At 41.6% G+C, this 19143-nt stretch overlaps 1 protein-coding gene across 1 annotated transcript in view; it reads left to right on the top strand.

The window, feature by feature from the left end:
• Positions 1–19143, top strand: part of brip1 (BRCA1 interacting helicase 1) — a 65576-nt gene that overhangs the window by 42515 nt on the left and 3918 nt on the right. Inside the window, exon 25 of the mRNA XM_076035864.1 lies at positions 18387–18470. Coding sequence (XP_075891979.1) covers positions 18387–18467 — 81 coding nt within the window. The 3' untranslated portion in view covers positions 18468–18470. The remainder of the gene's footprint in view (positions 1–18386; positions 18471–19143) is intronic.

Genomic DNA, 19143 nt, shown 5'->3' with positions numbered 1-19143 from the left:
TTTTGAGTCACGTCGTGGTCTTTCCCTCGTAGTGTTTAAAAAGCTTTGTTCAAAACACACAGTAGATCCTGAACTGTACCTGCTGATTGTTGACAGAAGTGAGGCTACACTTAACTGAGACTCCCCCATTTTTTTTCCCCTTATCATGAAGTCACAACCCTAATTTATTCCACAGCACTGAAATTCGTCCCACAAAAACCAAAATGCCAGCCCACTTTCTATAATGTCTCGGAAACAACTTATTGAAATTATTTAATAGAATTGTGTGTCCTGCTGAAGAAATGGCCAACATTTTCTCAATAAATATATGTTTTAAAATCATTAAAAAAAATAAAATAATGGAAACTGCTCACAAAAGTTTAGACCGTAGTAATCTCTAGTTTTGGATTTGATTGATCACCTCTCCAGCAACGGTTTACTTGGACAACTTTGTACGTGGCCTTTATCCTCTATTGATTTTTGGCTCCACCACTTTGCTTCATCGATGGTTGAATGGCATTGGTATATTCATGTTTTTTTTGTAAATCTTTTGTAATCTGTCTTTTACTCAAGTATTTACAATAATGTTTGTATTGGCTCTGACTCTTCATTATTAGCCCCATCAGAAGCCATTTAAACTTTTTTTTTTAACTGCCAACCAAATTTTAGACGCCACATGTCGTGCAGGACATAGTTTGCGTTGGCTTGAATGATGGCATCTCTTAAATCTGTCCAAGACACCATTTGCATGTCATTTAGCAAAGCCAGATGTTTTTGTTTTCAGGATTTGGTCTGCTCAGTAGATGACCTCTATAGTTTAATCAGCTCCCTTGGTATAGCTACAAAAAAAGAAAGTTGCACCCCCCCCCCCTCCCCCCACCCTTCTGAATTATTAGGGTCTGTGTAGTCTCCTTGAGTTCCGATGTCTGTCTGTGATGGAAACGGTGGAGATCACTGAACACACTTAGCAGATGTCTTGCACCTGCCATTCGATGGTAAATTACCCCTCAACTGAAGGTGTAGCCCTTGACCCCAACCGGGGAGCGGTCCAGTTAGTCTGTTGCTTTATTCATTTTCCACCTACAAACACATTTGTTTTGCAGTAACTCACAGAAATCAGAGAGTTACATTAGACTGCAAGTTATGTTGACCGAGAACTTTGGTGAATTTCTATTTCGGCTAAATTGAGGACACACACGTTGCTCTCTCGTACCTCTTGAACATACGTGAACAATAACATTTCCATAGTGTGTGACTCTTCCTTGCACGCTGGACATAAGGGGTCACACAACCACTTGTTTCTTTTTCGAACAAAAAAAAAATCACCCCAGAATGCTTTTTCCATTGACACTTCTGCCCTTGCAACACTAGAAAAAGAGATTGCAGATGCAGAACAAACTTGAGCATAGTGGCTATTTCTGCATGAAAGATTCATCCTTTAAATGCATTATTTCCATTTTCTGGGAAATGACGAAATGAAATGAAGAGAGGTCAGATGCTGTGACTGGAATTTTTGGCATTGCAGCGGCGTATCGCTAATGTCTTTTATTCCCACTACATCCTTTTTAGTCATTGAATTATCCTCTTATAAAAGTCAGTTATTTCCCCCTGATATGATACATGCCGAAGAAATTATCTGCAATAATTTTCTTATATCCCTTTGTTTAAGCCACAGATGAAAAATCGCAAAGAAAACTGAGACATATTCAGCTGTCGAGCACTCAATACAGACAATAGTGGTGATTTTGCAATTCCGCCAAATATCTTCCACCGCTGTCTTTCCCCCCCCGAAATTGGCTTCAATTGATTTCTTAAAAATGAATCGGCTGCATTTCATCAAACTCCCTGGAGGAGGTCGCTCCTTCCTCGTTACTCGCAGATATTTGGAAACGCCCTCAGATGCACTGAAGCGCTCCCTTATTGGGGAAAGCTTCCGCAAACACGTCAAGCAGATCAAACATTTTGCTGCTCGCTCATCTCGCCCGAAACGCCGCGCTTTTCTCTCCTCGGGGTGATTGATCACCTCTCCTTTCACTCGGGGCAGGTGAATGGCGAGGCATTAGAGACGTCAGATGTGTGCTTGACAGAAGGCTGCAGTCTGGGACCCACAGAAGTGGAAGGTGATGTGTTGGAAAGAGAGAAAAAAAATGGGAGGAGTCAGCTCACAAGGCTGTAGGTGGTCCTGTCCTGTGTAAATATTGTAGGTGTTGAGACACTGGGTGTCACAACTCACTGCTGCTAACCATGATGAGAAATCCATTATGGGCTTTTTTTTTTTTTTTTTTTTACGCAACACTAAAATGCATGAAAGATCTTAGACAGCGCGGAGCTTTTAGCTTATTTATGGTTGCATTTCGCACAACACAACACAACGCGTTTTTCCCTCCGTTTCAATTGTCTCACACCTATTCTCACCGCACACAATCAAGGCGCTGAGGAAAATCCCAACAGAGTAATGACGGGAATGCTCCTTTGTTCTGGCCTCTTAGAGGAATCTGTAGGTGCTGACAGACAAGACCATTTAAGAACAGGAGCTCTGGAAATCAAACAGGACACACTCGGCGTTTAATTCTGTGGCAACATACCCGGGAGCCTGCCCTGACTCATCACACTTTCAAAGCTCGCTGGCACACCTTGCCGTGGGAATGACACTTCTGAACGCATCTCTGTTTGAACAGGTTGATTCCACTTTCTCCTCGCTCCTCTGAATTATAAAGGAGCTCTGGCTCAATGCAGGGCAGCTCAGGCTTCAAAAGGGGGCCCAAAGTGTTAAATCCAAGTCTTAAGTGCGCAAACGAATGCACCGAGCTCTCCGTTTGAAGAATACACGCCACCAGTTTTGCTGTCGGTGTCCTGGCAGAGGTGTGGAGAGGCGCGCATCAATGAAACTGGCTGCTCAGCTCTGTTTCTGACCCGTACGTGCCATATAGTCGGGTGGAGTGTGCTCATACTGTCAACACATGTTTTGACAAAATCAGGGCTTATAATAAATGAGGTGTGTGGCCCGATACCACATCTGACAGCTGCTTTAATCAAGGTATAAACCAATAACCAGCAGAATGCCTCGCATTAAGTTAACACTTGGAAGTATATTTGTATTTGACCGGCAGTTGGATGGCCATGTCTGAAAGCAACATTTAGACAACGTACAGTATTGCTGGTATAATGATTTATTCAACTTAAATGTATTAATTACTATACAATGTAAAATGAGTGATGGGCACCAAATATGCAACAAAATAGTAATTATATAACACTTTATATTTCATGGCAGCACAATTATGACGCCTAAACTAAAGACTGATGTATCCTTATGACCTCCGAGTTAAATAGACAGTAGTGGTGTCCGATGCCACTGAGTTCAATTCCGATTCTATACCAGGTTTAACTGAGGGTAGTATTGAAGATATTGATTATGTCTTCATTTAATGTCAACATAAATATGGTAAGAGAAGGATTTGGATGTTACAAATTACAGCCACACTATGACACAAATGATCCTCCTTATTTATTAATTCTCAGCGGTGATCAAAAACTGAACAATATTATCCAACTACAAACTAAATATTCTGCAGAAAACGCTTAATCACATACACAAAGACGCACATAAATATATATGGATACATTATATATGTCCATATATATATGTATATTATATATGTGCATGTATATACACATATATATATATATGTATATATGTGTGTGAGATTGATGATATGATTTAGCATTTTATACATTTAGTTAGCCGTACATATATACATATACCTTTATATATGTATATATCCACGCATATATATATATATATATATATATTTGTATACACACACACACACACACACACACACACACACACACACCCACACGCACATCTAATGACGCGTCCTCATCTTCTGGAGCTTCTCCTGGCACTGCTAGCCAGCTCTAAATCCAGTCCACAGGTCCCTCTCAACACCCCTGTTCGTGTCAGAAAACAAAGGCTTGCGATGTCTCCACTATACGCAGCCGCTGGGGCAACCCGACAACACCTCTAAGGCAAACAGGCTTTGTAGCTGCAGCATAATGCCCAGGCTTTGTCCTCCCCAGTCCTCCACCCTGCCCCACAACAGGTGCCACTTCAAGTCGCCTTTCTCGTTTATTGTCTCTCCAATTCCAAAAGCCCTTCTCCTTTTCATATTTGCCCTTTAAGCTGACTTTGTGTGTGTGCATGTGTGTGTGTGTGCGTGTGTGTTTTTATAATATTTTCTCAGCAAGCCATCAGCCTTTTTATGTCAATGCGGTGCAGGGAAAGTGTGGTTTAGCAAGCACACATTTGTGTGGCCACTTGTTTTTTGTGCAGCGAGGACACAAGCTCTTCCTGTGAAAGATGACGCTGCTCAATCTGTGTGTGTCTGGTTTTACCTTAGTACGACGTGGGTAAGACCTCATTTAATCTGATGCAATCCAAGCAACATTGGGTGTGTTGGAGTTTTCAGTAAAAACAGAAAGACAAACTGATGAGAAAGGGTTTATTTCATTTAACATAGTGAATAAAAGACTTTCCGTTTTCCAATGCAGCAAGAAATTGTGTGTCTTTTTTTAATGAAATGTAAGATAGAAGATGAGGCATCCAATTGTTTTCAAAAATTCTTCAGATGTAAGAAATCATAGAAAGGTAGAGTAGAGCATTTGGTTGTCAACTGATGACTCTCAGGACCCACATTTTTTTTTTTCCTTATCTTGAAGTTGCCTCCCACATTTATTGCACAAAGATAAAAATGCTAGCCCACTTTATATCATGCTTAGTAAATAAATGATTGAACTTGTTGAATTGGATTGTATGTCCTGTAAAATAAATGCCCATCGTTTTTTTTCGATGAATTTTAAAATCCCTTTTAAAAAAACATAAACGCAGGGGGACCGCCCACAAAGCCGCAAGACAATCAAAACGGCTCCGCAACCCACTTTTTGGGTTCTGAACCACCGGTTGTAGAGTAGAGCGTCCTGAAGTCAAAGAGTCAATCTTCTAATTCTTTGCCGGCTCAAATAAACCAAATATCATCAACATGTATCCCAACTTGAACCTCCGAGCATTTCTTTTTTTTTTTCTCACTGTTTTTTCTCGTTGTTTTCATGTCACGTTTTTTTTTTTTTTTTTTTTTGTGCCTTCTACGACTGTTTGCTCAAAGGCTGTAAAACTGGGAGGCAGAATGAGGAGATGAAAGGCCGCAAAGAAAAGACAACATGTTGGTAACTGCTTTGGTTGATCCCTGTGTACCAGGAAAGCCATATATCAGTCAGTCATGTAGGTGGCAGAGGTGCAGCAGCAAATAACTTACCAGCGCTTAAGCCGTGGGATCATGAGACTGCAAACACAGATATTGACAGAAACACAAAGGGAGGTTTAGGCTCGTCTCATCCCAGCTGTGTGAAATTTCGACCAAACACTGCCATGTGCAAAGAGTGGGAGGGAAATTGGGGGCGGTGGGTGGTGCCGGTTTCGGAGTCGGAAAAGCGGGGAAAAAAATAAACGCTCCCCCCCCGCGCCCCCCCGCCCCCAAGTTTTTGTTGTGACTATACCTCACACGCCTGCTGTGCCAATAATAAGCGTCCGTTCAATTAATTGGACAGCTCTTGGATGTACCCTTACCCACATTGATTTGTTTTGTTTCTCATTAGCCCTGCTGCACCACCTAGCAAAATAGAATACAATAGAATAGAATAGTAAGCCTTTATTTATCCCATATTGGGGGGAAATTTGCATAATTACTGCAACAAAATGTAGTGCAACAGAGAAGGAAAATGCTAATAATTAGAAATAAATAAAAATAAAATGAAATATTTACAAGATATTTACATGTCATGAACAGTTGGATTATTTACAGTTATCTACATAATGCTGATGGAAAATAATGAAATGGCAGCGTTTGTGTTTCTACAGTTTGGACAGTGTGGGGCACTGTTTCACTACTTAACCTAAGCTGGCTTGCGTGCCCAAGCTTTTGCTGCCAGGTGTTAATGGGAAGTCTTTCTTGTTGGCGTCAGTCAAGAGACGTCTGCGTCTCAAGCTAATTGCGCTCGTTTGCCATCGCTCTTCAGACCAGAGTTGCTTTCCTCGGAGACAGCGAGGCACCGTTCCCATCAGGCCCCTTTTGTTCAGTTAATCTGACTCAACAGATTTACAGAATGCAGGAGTGCGTGGTCAACAAAAGAATGTTACAATAAGTTCATGAGGTGATGAGGGGGTTCTGGGATGGGGTCACCGTTAATAAATGACACAAAGGGGGACCACTTCTGCAGTGTAAAACCAACATTCTCCCGGGGATAAACCATTAGGAGGAGCAGTTAGCGGGAGAGGTCAGTGTAGTGTCAGGTGCTCCTCCACAACCCCGGTGGAACACAGCGTTGTCCTGAAGCCATTTACTGTGTCACCGCCGCACTTTAGCTCAAACACGCCGAGACGGATTGTAGCCAGACTGCTGTGTTTTGCTCGCAGTGCCAGCATGTGTGGGAAAGTTAGGAGCAGTTTATTTTAAAACCCGCTCGCAGAGATGACATCAGAGCTCGCAAACACACAGGAGCCGTCATTCCCCCAACTTTGATTTTCATTACCTGGGCCTCATTCCCCTCGTCTTAGTTGATCTTAAGGGATCACTGATGATTTACGGCCACGAGCGGTTTCGCACTGATCTCATATACAACGGTATTCTGCCCTCAGGGAGTCGATGATTATGTCAGAGACTGCGCAGTCGTAGAGTTATTGGTTTGTGGACGACACCAGTGAAATCTTGTCTTGGACTTTTGCCATCATGATTCATGACTTAACGTGATAATACCTGGACAATAAGGCGATTTGCATTTGGATGGCTAAAATGTGACATCTGGAATGCTGCTCGTCCATTTGGCCTCGAGTCGACAACATTCTTATTCGGTCCTTATATGACAGATTCAACCAGTGGGAGTGGTTGTAGTGGAGCGTTCACCCTGAGACTGGGAGGTTGTGAGTTTGTCCTCAACCGGATCGCAAAATTACGAATATGACTACGATGACGACAGAACTCCGCCTCCTTGCTTTCGGACCTGCCTCCCTCAGTCCCCGATTGGTCAGATTTGGGAAGTGTTAGGGTTACGGTTACATACGGTTAAAGTTAGAGCTAAGACAGTCAATCAGAGGTCAGAAAGTGACAAGGCAGAGTTATTGCGTCCCATTGTAGGCTTCATGATATCATGGCCAGGTCGATCCAAAGAATATAAAACGGTACCCACTGCCTTCCTGCTTGGCTCTGAGCATCAAGGGTTGGACTTTGAGGAGTCGCCCAGTGATTGCCAAGCATCACCAAAATGATTCCTGTGAGCAGCTTTTGCATGCTTATGTGCTGCAGGTGACAGTCAGTAGCTCTTTAACATTTTAAACTGTTGCGATGTCGATGTCTAATCATCTTCCACTTTAGCCTTCCCATTCAAGACAATCCTGATATGTAACACAACACCAAAGTATTCTGAAAACTCAAAGTAAGGTCTTTTAGTTTAACAATAAGATGGAAGGTAAAGCACAAGCAACCAGAGTGGATTTGGCTCGAGACTCCACAGTGGTACATCCTATCAATTTCAAAGGACTTGAAACTCGCTTCTAACTCCAAAGACAAATCATTGTTTGCGTGCGGCCTCAATGTGAAGAAACCATCCCTGTCTAATCATGCGCTGTCAAAACCAAAAACCTTGCTAGAATGTTGTGTTTTATCACTGTATTCTCCTTTTGTGTCGTCCTTATCCTCCTGCCTTTATCTATTCTGTGCAGCGTCGTGCGTTGACCTACTTAGTAAGTGCATAAAAATCTTTCATTTCCGTCTCTTTTGCCTTTGGTGTTTATGGGAAAACAAAGCCCCACAATGACTGTCAAAACAACTGCGCCCAAGCCCTTCTGCTAAGATGTTTATTGCAGGTTCAGGCACATCAGCTTGTCAGAGCGCTACACTGACTTCCCTCAGCACCGGAGCAGTGCAACGGCTACGACGACATGCACTAAGAGAGACTGAGACTGAGAGAGAAGATAACACAAAGGAACATGTATTTTTGTTGACAACAAATAACGTACTCAGCAGTCTAGTGAGTATATATATCTAGTATATATGGTGTCAGTATTGATTTTTTTTTTTTATTTAATACTCGGCTGTAAATGTGAATGCAATGGGTGTATGGGTCTAAATGAGAAAATGTTATAATTACACATAATTCAGTGTTATGTTACCATTACCAAGATGTAACGAAGTGTTGGGGAAAAAAGCAACTTCAAGTCGACAGAAACAGCAGAATTTCATTAAGGAGTCTCGCTTGTAGTGCACTAGTATTTTCAACCGAGCCACTAAAGAGAAGAATAAATGTTTTAGTCTCCGGCTGGGGCTTGGCACACTGTTCAATCAATCAATCAACCAATCAATCAACCAATCAATCAACCAATCAACCAATCAATCAATCAATCAACTTTTTGTTGTACAGTGCTAAATCACATCCAAAAACATCTCAAAGCGCTTTGTACAATCAGAGAAAGGGCAACCAACTGGGCCCCCAGAGCAAGCAAAGTGCGACAGTGGCCAGGAAAAAAAAAAAAACTCCCCTGTGGGAAGAAACCCAGAGCAGATCCAGACTCCAGAGGGCCGTCATCTGCCTATGACCAATTCAACAATTTCAGGGCAATTCGGCCCTCTGGAGAGTCCAGTGCAAAGAAAAATGTGCAGTTTTATACTTCTACCACTCAAAGGCTCCATTGAATCCGACATTATCTTTGCGTTCAACACAACCAAAGTTGTGTCCGTCTGTTCTTCATTCGAGTTTCTTTTCAACTGACAAACGTACTCATCCCTGTCCGATTTGAAAAACGTATTTTGTAACGTCGCCAAGGGCGTCCGCTCCCGAAGTGTGCAAGCCAAACACGGGGATTCCTTAAAAATCAACATTCGAAAAAAAAAACACCCACCCACACTCTCACCTGGTAAGCACAGACGGTGACACAAACATCGGCGAGGCCAACGCACGCACGGGTGACACGAATAAGCTGCTGAGCAAAGGAGGGAGTGGAAACTAACCTTAATGATAATAATAATAAAAAAAGGATTCTCAGGCAGAGACGCCCCGTGGGTGTCGGGCAGAGCCGAGCCTCTCACCTTTCCCATTGTGTTTGAGCGCACATGTGTTTGCTTGCCTGTCTGTCTGCGTGTTTGCTCGCAGGTATGAATAAAAAGTGAAATGTTTGCTCGCTTAGCCCGCTTGACAGCTGTCTCTCAGCTAAAGCCCAGTGCGGGCTTTTCAGCTGCACGCAGCGCTAATGGAAAAATAAGCTCCGAGAGGAGAGGCAATCTGAGGGAGCTCATTAATTTGCACGGAAGTCTTTGTCCTCGCTGACTTTGACAAATTGACTGTCATGGATCACTATTCTATGCGTTCATCCTCCGCCCAGTCAATACCAACCTCAAATGTAACATTGGGTGTTTGAGTACTTAAAGGAGACACTAATTCAACAGGCTGATCACAGTGCATCCTGCCAGCGTTCGCTCGCCATTAATCTTGAGCACACAGCAGATGAAATATTTGGTCTTGCAGTGGCGTTTCTTTCTCTCAAGATAATTTCTCCGACATCTTTTATTGACACACAGTGCATCCGTAAAGTATTCACTGTGCTGCACTTTTTCCACATTTTTGTTACTTTAGAGCCTTATTCCAAAATAGATTTATCTATTTTCTCCTCAAAATGTAACACCCAAAATGACAATGTAAAAAAAATCTATTAAAAATAAAGTACAGAAATTGCATAGACATGATGTCCACATGTGGTCAGTTCAGTTGATTGGACATGATTTGGAAAGGCAACACACCTGGTCCCAGTTGACAGTATGTTAGAGCACAAATCAAGCCGACGTTTATCCTAAATATTGGTGGGAATTTTTTATTTACTTTTTTTTTTAAACATTTGCAAAAATCTATTTTTTTTCTTTTTATGGTATACAAGCCACCCTGAAACAACATAAATTGTAATGTAAATCTACCTGCGGGAGTTCTTTAATTTTTCATTTTTTGCTGTTGCTGCTGGAAAGACTGAGAAAGGTTATTTTTTTTAATCGTGGTAATGTGATAGTGTACAAAAATCAATTTTTAACATTAGGAGTAAATCACAAGAACTGCATTGTTGTCCCAAAAGATAATGCCAATAACTTTGATGAACGGTAAAATGAACAGCGGACACTTTTGACGTGCATTATTTTCCACTTCCTTCTAATTTTGACTACGTCTGTTCCAGTAGTGATGATCCATTCATGCCCCGTGGTTATCTCGGATTGGCCATTTTAACCATGCAGAACTAAATGGTGTTTAATCCCTTGTTTTTCCCCCTCCCATCCTCTGTGTTTTCCTCTCTCTCTCTCTCTCTCACGCATACAAAGTCGGATCGGCAAGCGGCAACAGACACGCTGTCTTGTTAATTTCCTGCCTCTAATTACATCAGGATGTTGTTTGCGCTATCAGAAACGTTGCTCGTCTTTGTTTGGGCTCTATGTGTTTGTTTGAGATGGGTGTCAGTGATAGCGAGCTCTTGGCTCCACGCTCGCGGCTATCTGGGCCAATCGGAGACAGTGGCTCATTCGCTTACAGCCTCTTGACACAACACACTCGTCCCACTTTGTGCTTGGACGGACGCACGTCAAAATTGGACCTTCACGTCTTGTCCTGAGCTGAGCAGACACCTCTGAGTAGTGTGATGTTTTTTTGTTGTTGTTGTTGTTGTTGTTTTTTTTTGTTGATCTGTAGACACAGATCCAATCCAGCCCCATTCACCGTAATTGCAGAGGGACTTGAATGGTGGGAGTGTCATCCTCGCACTTCAGACATGAGGCTCTGGAGGAAGAGGAGGAGGAGGAGGAGGAGAGGAGGAGGTGCAAATGAGTTTTAAGGTCACAGCGACGGCGAGATGGGTGTGATAAGTTCGTGCCGCCGCTGCCGCTGCCGCCCGCCCTTCCTGGTGCTGCCGATGGAAATCACTGAGCTTGTTTTGCCTCCGCCGTTTCTTTTTTTTTTTTTTCTTCTTCCGTGATAGAAGCTGAGGGCCACACGGCCAGAGTCTAAACAAACACTTTGAGATGAGTGGGACTTGTCACGCTCCAATAAGAGACACAGACGTTTTCCTGTGTCTCTGCGTTCTTCCTTCATTCTGTTTCTGGCAACCCCCGACCTCTGAAAACAGTCCCCGATCGTCCTTCTCATTTTGCTCTGTGGGGCTTGTGCTTGAAAACCCGGCGACTGTGGCTGGTGACGAGACGGTAATGAGCCGAACGGATGCAAAACAAAAAAAAATAAAATGATGATAATAATTGTCGTAGCCGGGCAGATTTCGAGGCCTCCAGGTGAGGGGTCACTTTAAAGTCAATCTCAGCCAACTGTCGTCCTTCTAATGCTCCTCACCTGTGATCCCATGGGATTTCGAGGTGCATCAAAATGGCATTGCCGCCTTCCGTGACATGTGTTAATCATCCCTTCAGACCGACACGGGCGTGCAGGTCGCATCCCCCTACGTGACCCCGACATAAGCATATGTTCTGTAAATATTGCCTGACAATACCTGCTGTCGGAATCCTTCCTGGAGTTTTCAATCCAACGTAATGGGATCACCCTTTAAATACCCTTTCAAACTGCGACGCTAACAGGATGTTCGACCCGCTCCTCGGCCATCCCTCTCGAGCAACCTGGCCGCACTGCGTTAAGCGGACACCTGATTTGATGGTCGAGCTTTGTCAGATCGTCACGACCAAATCCTCGACGGGATGAGCCACAAATCACCTGCTAAGACTCTTTGGAGTCGGAGCTGAGGGCCTAAATCTCCAAGTTTACCTTTCTTACCTGTCCTTAGTCCTCTTACCGTCCGCTCACTTTGCAGGAAGGAGGGTTGTGTCCTGGAATGGCCAACCTGGTAATCCAACACCTGCTGTAGGGACACCTGCTATCCAGATTTGCTAAAATTGCATTGCAGTGCATTGGCTTTTTTTTTTTTTTTTTTTTTTTCTTAACACCACACCGAGTGTCAGATGGAAAGTTTAGTCATAATCATTTACAGTTAAATACAAATGATTATATCACACCATAGTGACCGTAGTTCTCAATAAACATGTGCCTTACCATTAGATCTTGGATCTAAATTGACACCGAGTGCTGCTTTTGGGAATGATGATGTGCTGTGTGAGATTCCATGGAAATATTTTACTGCAGTTGCTCTCTAAAAAAAAGATGAGTGAATGAAGAATTGGATGGATTGTTCTTTAAGTAGAGTTGTAATAGAAGATGAATTTTATCATGTTATGAGATGTGTATCAAAAAAAATCTTACACAAACCCAAGGAGCAAAACAATAAGTTGCAGTTAATGTAATTATGTTTGGCCTTGGCAAATCAATGAAAAGCTGGAGCACCATTAGTACTCCAGGATTAGCACAACATTGGTCTGGTACGGTTCTGATTATGATTATGACACACATGGCCAGATGGTGGCGCGCATGGGTGCAGCGGCTCTCAGCTCTCCAGTTTGGTGCTCGTTATTTAATATTATCAGGCACCAAGTGGAGCAGCGCTCCTAAGTTTGTTGTATGCACCGTCATATAATGACAATAAAGGCTTTTGATTTGATTTGATTTGATTTGGTATACCATACCATGTATACGGTATGGTATGTGGCATCAAGCCTTACCATAAGACAAAGATTGTCTAACATGTGTAGGCTTCTGTAATGTATTTGGGGTACAGGGTCAGCAGAAATAATATAGACCAAAGCTAAAGAAAAAAAAGATACAGTGAACGTATATATTTGCTCTATTTATTTATGCTACACCAACATTCTACCTGCAGATATCCCATATTTTTATATCTTGTATTTATCTCAGCTTGTATATAGATTTAAGTTTGTTGCTGTCTTTTCCCGATGACAATAAAGAAAGTCTAAGTCTAAGTACAGTTAATGCACATAAACTAAATAGATGCATTTTGTCGATATGTTAAAAAATGTAAAATATATTATTACATTTTAATATATTATCAATACATTCGTGTAATTCACTTATGGAATACCGGTAATTATCAATTATTATCGATGATTAAAAAAAAAATAGTGATGGTTTTGTGGAGTGTCTGACCATTTGATTGGCCTGTCAGCTCATGATCACAGCAGCTGCTTCTGTTGTGTCAGAATCCTCTGTTGGAGAAGTACGCCGACTTGAAATATTGTAATGTTTTGCGCGGGCGACAGTATTTAACATTTAAGGTCACGACGCCAACACTGCAAGAGCAGGGGGAAACAGGCTGGTCAGTTGTTGATCTTGTTTTGCTTGATCCCATCAGGAGCTCTGCCCCCATAGAGCGTGCAAAATAACAAACTTAGCTGTCAAATGCCTCTCACCCAACCTTTCTTTAGGTACTTAATCACCTTCAGGGGGATCGTCGCTAATTTGGCTAACCTGGCCGTCTGCAGCGTGTTATCCCCGGTAAACCGTACTTATCAAACTAAATACTTGATCCGGACCAGGCCAGCGGCTAAAGATAAAGGTCTAAGGGGATGGCTCAGAACGTTGTGATTACAGACTTAATGGAGGGCAAGCATCTTAGTGACTCCTCTGTCTCAAATACCACCTTTATTCAAGCAGACTGGACTACAGCATTATTATTTTTTTTAATTTAAGTACAACTAAGAAAGCTTGAACTTGGTAAAAAAAAAAAAAAAAAAAAAAAAAAAAAAGACATGACAAGAAGAGAAACCTACATATTTCCCTCTAGATGTTGTAAAGAGACTAACAAAATCACAAAAAACACATTATTTAAATATTAAATGAGTATTAGCAGCTATAACCCCCTATGTCATTTCCAATCACAAGTAGTAAACTAACTCCTGAACATCCATTAGACATGACCTACAGCCTTGAACCTAACAGTATCCTCAGTAACTTTTCATTTCACAGAATGTGTTGCCGTTCATACGTTCACTCGAAAAAAAAACATCACATTTTTCAATTTCCTAGTTTGATACCAAGCTCCTGCAAACATGTCGGCACAGATGCTGCCACTCAGTATTTTGTCATCGTGAAGGCAAACGGGAGAGATTCATCTGAGTTTAAATCTCTTCCCTGTGGGACATGGCAGATTTCAGCCAGTAGAGGGGGCAGTCTTATTGTCTCATTGAGCACCATCACCCAGCATGTCGTCACCTCCTCAACAACTGAGAAGACTGACACTAATAGTCCCCCCCCCCCCCCCCCTCCCCGAAACCACTGAAAGGATGTTTTCCGTAACTGTGACGAAGTAGTTGGCTATGTCGTTCCATTGTGTGACGATAAAAATGCTTTGGTGGATGCAGCGAAACCCTTATTGCGGCCATTGTTTTGAGGAAGTTTCCAATCCCCGGCGCTGAATAAGAGCGTGCGCTTTGAAAGGGCTCACTAAACCATGATGGATCTGGTCGGTGTGAGCTGGATGAAGAGGTCTTGGTCTTTGTGTCGAGGTGCTTGCCCACAGAGCCAGACATCAAATAGGCTCCAGCCAGAGGGGAAAGAAGGTTTAGCGAGTTGAAGGAAATAATTAGGGGTTACAAAGAGGTGAGGTCAATTGGTTGACGGCGGAGACGTGCGGGGGTAGTGAGAACATTTGAATGACGGTTCTCTTCTTTCTTTGTGAATAAAAATGACTGGACCTGCAAAAAAAAGAGGATAAGGATACAAGGATTATATATATATATATATGTAATTATACTTAATATATACATATATTACATATATATAAAACACATATATGTATACATATATATATGTATGAATATATATGTATGTATATATATACACATACTGTATGTATATGTGTATATATGTATGTATGTATACGTTCATATATATATATATATATATATATATATATATATATATATACACATATATTTATGTATATACATATACTGTATGTATATGTATATATATGTATGTATGTATACGTTCATATATATACATATATATATGTATATACATATACTGTATGTATATGTGTATATATGTATGTATGTATACGTTCATATATATATATATATATATATATATATATATATATATATATATATATATATATATTTACACATACATATGTATACTGTATGTATATGTGTATATATGTATGTATGTATGTATACGTTCATATATATATATACATATATATGTAAATATTTACACATATATACATATACCATTAACAAGCTTCCTTGTGTTTCCTATTACAACATGGCGCAGATTAAAAAAAGAAAGAAAAACAAACTTTGTTATCTGGCTATTCAGAAAGTAAGTAATTTTATTTTTGGGATTTAATGATTTTCAAAACATGGGGAAAATGTCTTTATTTAGAGGCTTTTATTTTGCTCAAAACAAAACAACATAAAACGAAAACTAATCAACTCGTTTGACCAGGAGATAACATATCACGTTTCCCTACCGTTGGTGTAGGTCAATCCATCCTTATTGTCACACTAATCGTAATGAGCGCTTATTTAGTGATATTAGCTAGTTAGCCATTTCACTATAGCTCAGTCCCCCAGTTTGCAGTTACCTGTTATTTTTTTCTTAAATTCCTTATGCTATAAGGAATTTATAACTGCTATAAAAGTGTATCTCTACCATGTCATAGAAAAATATAGACATACACAACAATATACACCATCTATCACGGTTAAGAAAAAAATAACTTGTCATGTTATAACATAATTTATTATAGCAATAAAAGTAATATTTTTTTTTAACAGTTATCAAGTTATAGCAGGATCCTTTTGCAGTAATGTGAAACTCCTGAACTCCTCCTTGAATAGCTAAATGGTGACAGCATACTCTGCTGGGATGGTGTGGCTTGCTTTCGTAAGGCCGTCTGGAAACCTCCAGCTGATCAGGGGGAGAAGAGGCTTCCTCCTCACACTCATCCTGCCTTTTTTTCTATAATCATTCCTCCTGTATACAAACCTGAGCCCAGAAATCCATAATTCCTGCTCTAATCTTTACCTCTTTTAATCTGCTGGGACATCGAGTTTTCCATTTCATACACGAGAATGTTTAACTTCTATTTGCAACAACTTGCACCTCATTGACAAAGATATTTGGGAAACGTAACCTCCAAGGTTACTGCAGTGTATAGTTTCATGCTATTCTTATGGAAGTCGTCCACACTTTGAGTGATTCGAGTGTCAGAGCTGCACGTGGCTAGCTTGTAACATGTCAAGCAGTGAAGAGCAAAACTGATGATCTTTTCACGAAAGAATAAAAGATATATTAGGAAAAGAAGGGATTCTAGGCTATGTGAAGTCTGACACTTCCCCTTTCAACTAGCTGGCCAAGAACAGACAAATTAAAGTGACAAATTACAGATTTCTATGTGCTGCTCTTCTTCCTGCCCGCCGTGATGCAGGGCTTCTTATACATTACGCAGAGTTATGAACTTCGCAATCAGGCAAAAGCGTCAATGTTGATCTTGTTACGTAATCAGCATAGTGGCTCAATATCTGGCTCATCAGTCTGACAGGCAGGATGTTAAGAAGTTAGAATGGTGACTGTCAGGGTTCATTCATCTATTGAGTTGAAATATTAATATTATATTCAATGTGGTTGACGCTACTTTTTTACTGCTTTTATGCTAATCATGTTTTTACCTTAACGTCTTTCACACGCTTTAATTTGCGTATAGAGCAACAAATTGTCTTACCAATATTGTCTGTGACAGCAGTGCCCCATTGCTGTTGTCAGCTCTTTAACCTCCACCGTCCAAATTCCCATGTCTGCTCTGATTGGTCGACTCTTTTCCGCGTCCTGGCTCACTGTTGCGCTCCTGATAGCAGGGACGGTGACATCTGCGTTGAGTGAGAAATGAACACATCACATTTCCACAGATTCCACAGAGGCAGATAACATTGATGCCCATTAAAGGAGCAATTTGGGCTCATTTTGATAAGCCTGCAGGTGCAGGAGCTCCCTGTCTCTGTGTTAGTAGACCGTGTTCGCACACTGTTTACAGCACGGACACTGTCTCTGGGGAAAAGATCTTGCAAAGTGATTTACAGCAACTGCTGCTAGGCAATAGGTCGTCTTTCATCTGCTTACATGGATATACAGTATGTATTGTATTCATGAACAGACAGATAGAGATGTGACGTTAACGTCATCCTTCCCCTCTTCTTTCTCTTATTACAAAGCTTTTTTCCCACGCCGTTCCCCAAGTGCAGGCGTCCCAGTTTTATACGGCAGATTTAGTTTTGGGTTTGTGCTGCTGTCTACCAGCTGTATGTTTGATCCAGTGACACCAGCAGAGCTTTGAACACCACAACGTGCCCCTATGGCCGGATCATGGACCAGTGCACGAGCTCCCCCCCCTGCGTTACCTCGTGGATTTATTGATGAAATAACCTTCAGTCTACATTATTCAAGATCCAAGATTGCTTTATTGTCATTCAGACCCAAATACCAGACGGGTCCACGTGAAGAACGAAATTTCATGGTGACCGGCTCAGGATGGTCCAAAACAACAGCGGTAACATTAAAAGGCAATAAATTAAGATATAGAAAAGAACACTCACTTCTTGCAAAACACATTAAAATTGCGTGTCCCAAAGAATAGGAGTGCAATGCAACAAGCAGAAAGAAAACAAACCCCCAGACTCTTCCTTCACCTTTCCCTGGCTTATCTTTCTGCATGTGGGTCAAATCAGAATCATCCCCTAATTGACTATTTACTGGGCTCCGAGCAAAGAAGGAAAACTAATGGACTTGATATTAAATCCCCCCTCTGATATTTAAAGTGTCTTTTTGGAGGGGCTTGCTGAGAATGTTGAGCTGTTCTTCTTTTACAAGACGGCAAAGTTAAGCCCGTCGCCGTCGAAGTGGGCCGAGCCAGCCAGCGCCGCCGTTAGATGGGATTACGGGACGACAGTAGGCAAGGGCACGGCGACGCAGGGGAGAGGGGAGCAGGTCTCCCGCCAATGACTTCCAGATGGAAACACAAGGGCCAGATAGAAAATTCAGCTTGGTCTGACTGGTGCTCCATGAGGGACTTAAGGTTGGCTTCTTTATAATGAGATTGACTGGGGTTTTATGTGGAAAGTTAGATAGCATAAATTTCAGTATGCTTACGCCGGCCTTAGATGCACTTTAAAGGCTTTTGACAGGGGGACGAGAAAAAAAAAGAAGAGGTTTTTAACTGGAGTCAGAGATCCTGTTGCCTGAGTCAAAATGACGTTAGAATGCCGGCACTGTGATGAGCATTGCACTGTAATGGCTTGAAAGGAACAACAAATGAGTCACTGGCTACGCACATTTTGAGTACTTCTTCTCCTTTGAAATTATCACATTGTTTAAAGTTGCGTTCTATTTTTTTTTTTCTTGTCTCTTCACAGATATTGTTGGCACCAGCAGCAGTAAACTTCTGCTCCCTCGTACACATCAAGCGGCAGAATTTTAAGACCAGGTGGAGATGATGGGTAACTTTCTATAGATTTGGATTTCTTTGCGGTAATTGAATGTAAGTTTACAGTCACTGTTAGAACCGCCACGTTACCTGTTTGTGTAAGGGGAAGTGTGCCTGTACGTTCTCTGGAATAAACAGCAAAGTTCACAATTTGGACGATTGTCTCAAGTGACTCTCAACTCTCTGGCTTAAATAACCCCCGGCAGGTGCTACCGCTAAAGCGCAGTGGCAAACACTTACGGTGACTGTAACGTCAAGTTGGCTCAAACGCGATGTACACTGCACTGTGTGCTTCTCGAGTTTAGCCAAAACCACAATCCTTCCCTTGACAAACATTCTTAGGAGCTGGAACTGCCCACACGCTGGAGCCGGGAGCCAAACCTCAGTCTCCTCTCGCTGAACACAGCCATCACTCACCCTGACACTTGTCCCAGTGCATTTTGCAAGTGAGGACTCTGCGGACTGGTCCCAGACTGCTGTGTGTGTGTGTGACTTTGGGGACCGTACAAATATGGTACCAAGGTAGCACTCTAGGCAAAAAAAAAAAAAAAAAAAGCATCATTTTAAAGGTAGAGAGTTTTTTTTGAACGTTTCTCTGTCTTGCTGTGAATATTATTTTATTAAGTTAAAAACATTCTGCAATTGTGTTTTCACTTTTGCCTGTTTCTGTCAATACAGGCATAGGT

Source organism: Nelusetta ayraudi, unplaced genomic scaffold (genome assembly GCF_046127955.1).
Source record: "Nelusetta ayraudi isolate G7.1 ecotype Tasmania unplaced genomic scaffold, CSIRO-AGI_Nayr_v1 ptg000048l, whole genome shotgun sequence".
Lineage (NCBI taxonomy): Eukaryota > Metazoa > Chordata > Actinopteri > Tetraodontiformes > Monacanthidae > Nelusetta > Nelusetta ayraudi.
This window is presented reverse-complemented; position numbering and strand designations above follow the sequence as displayed.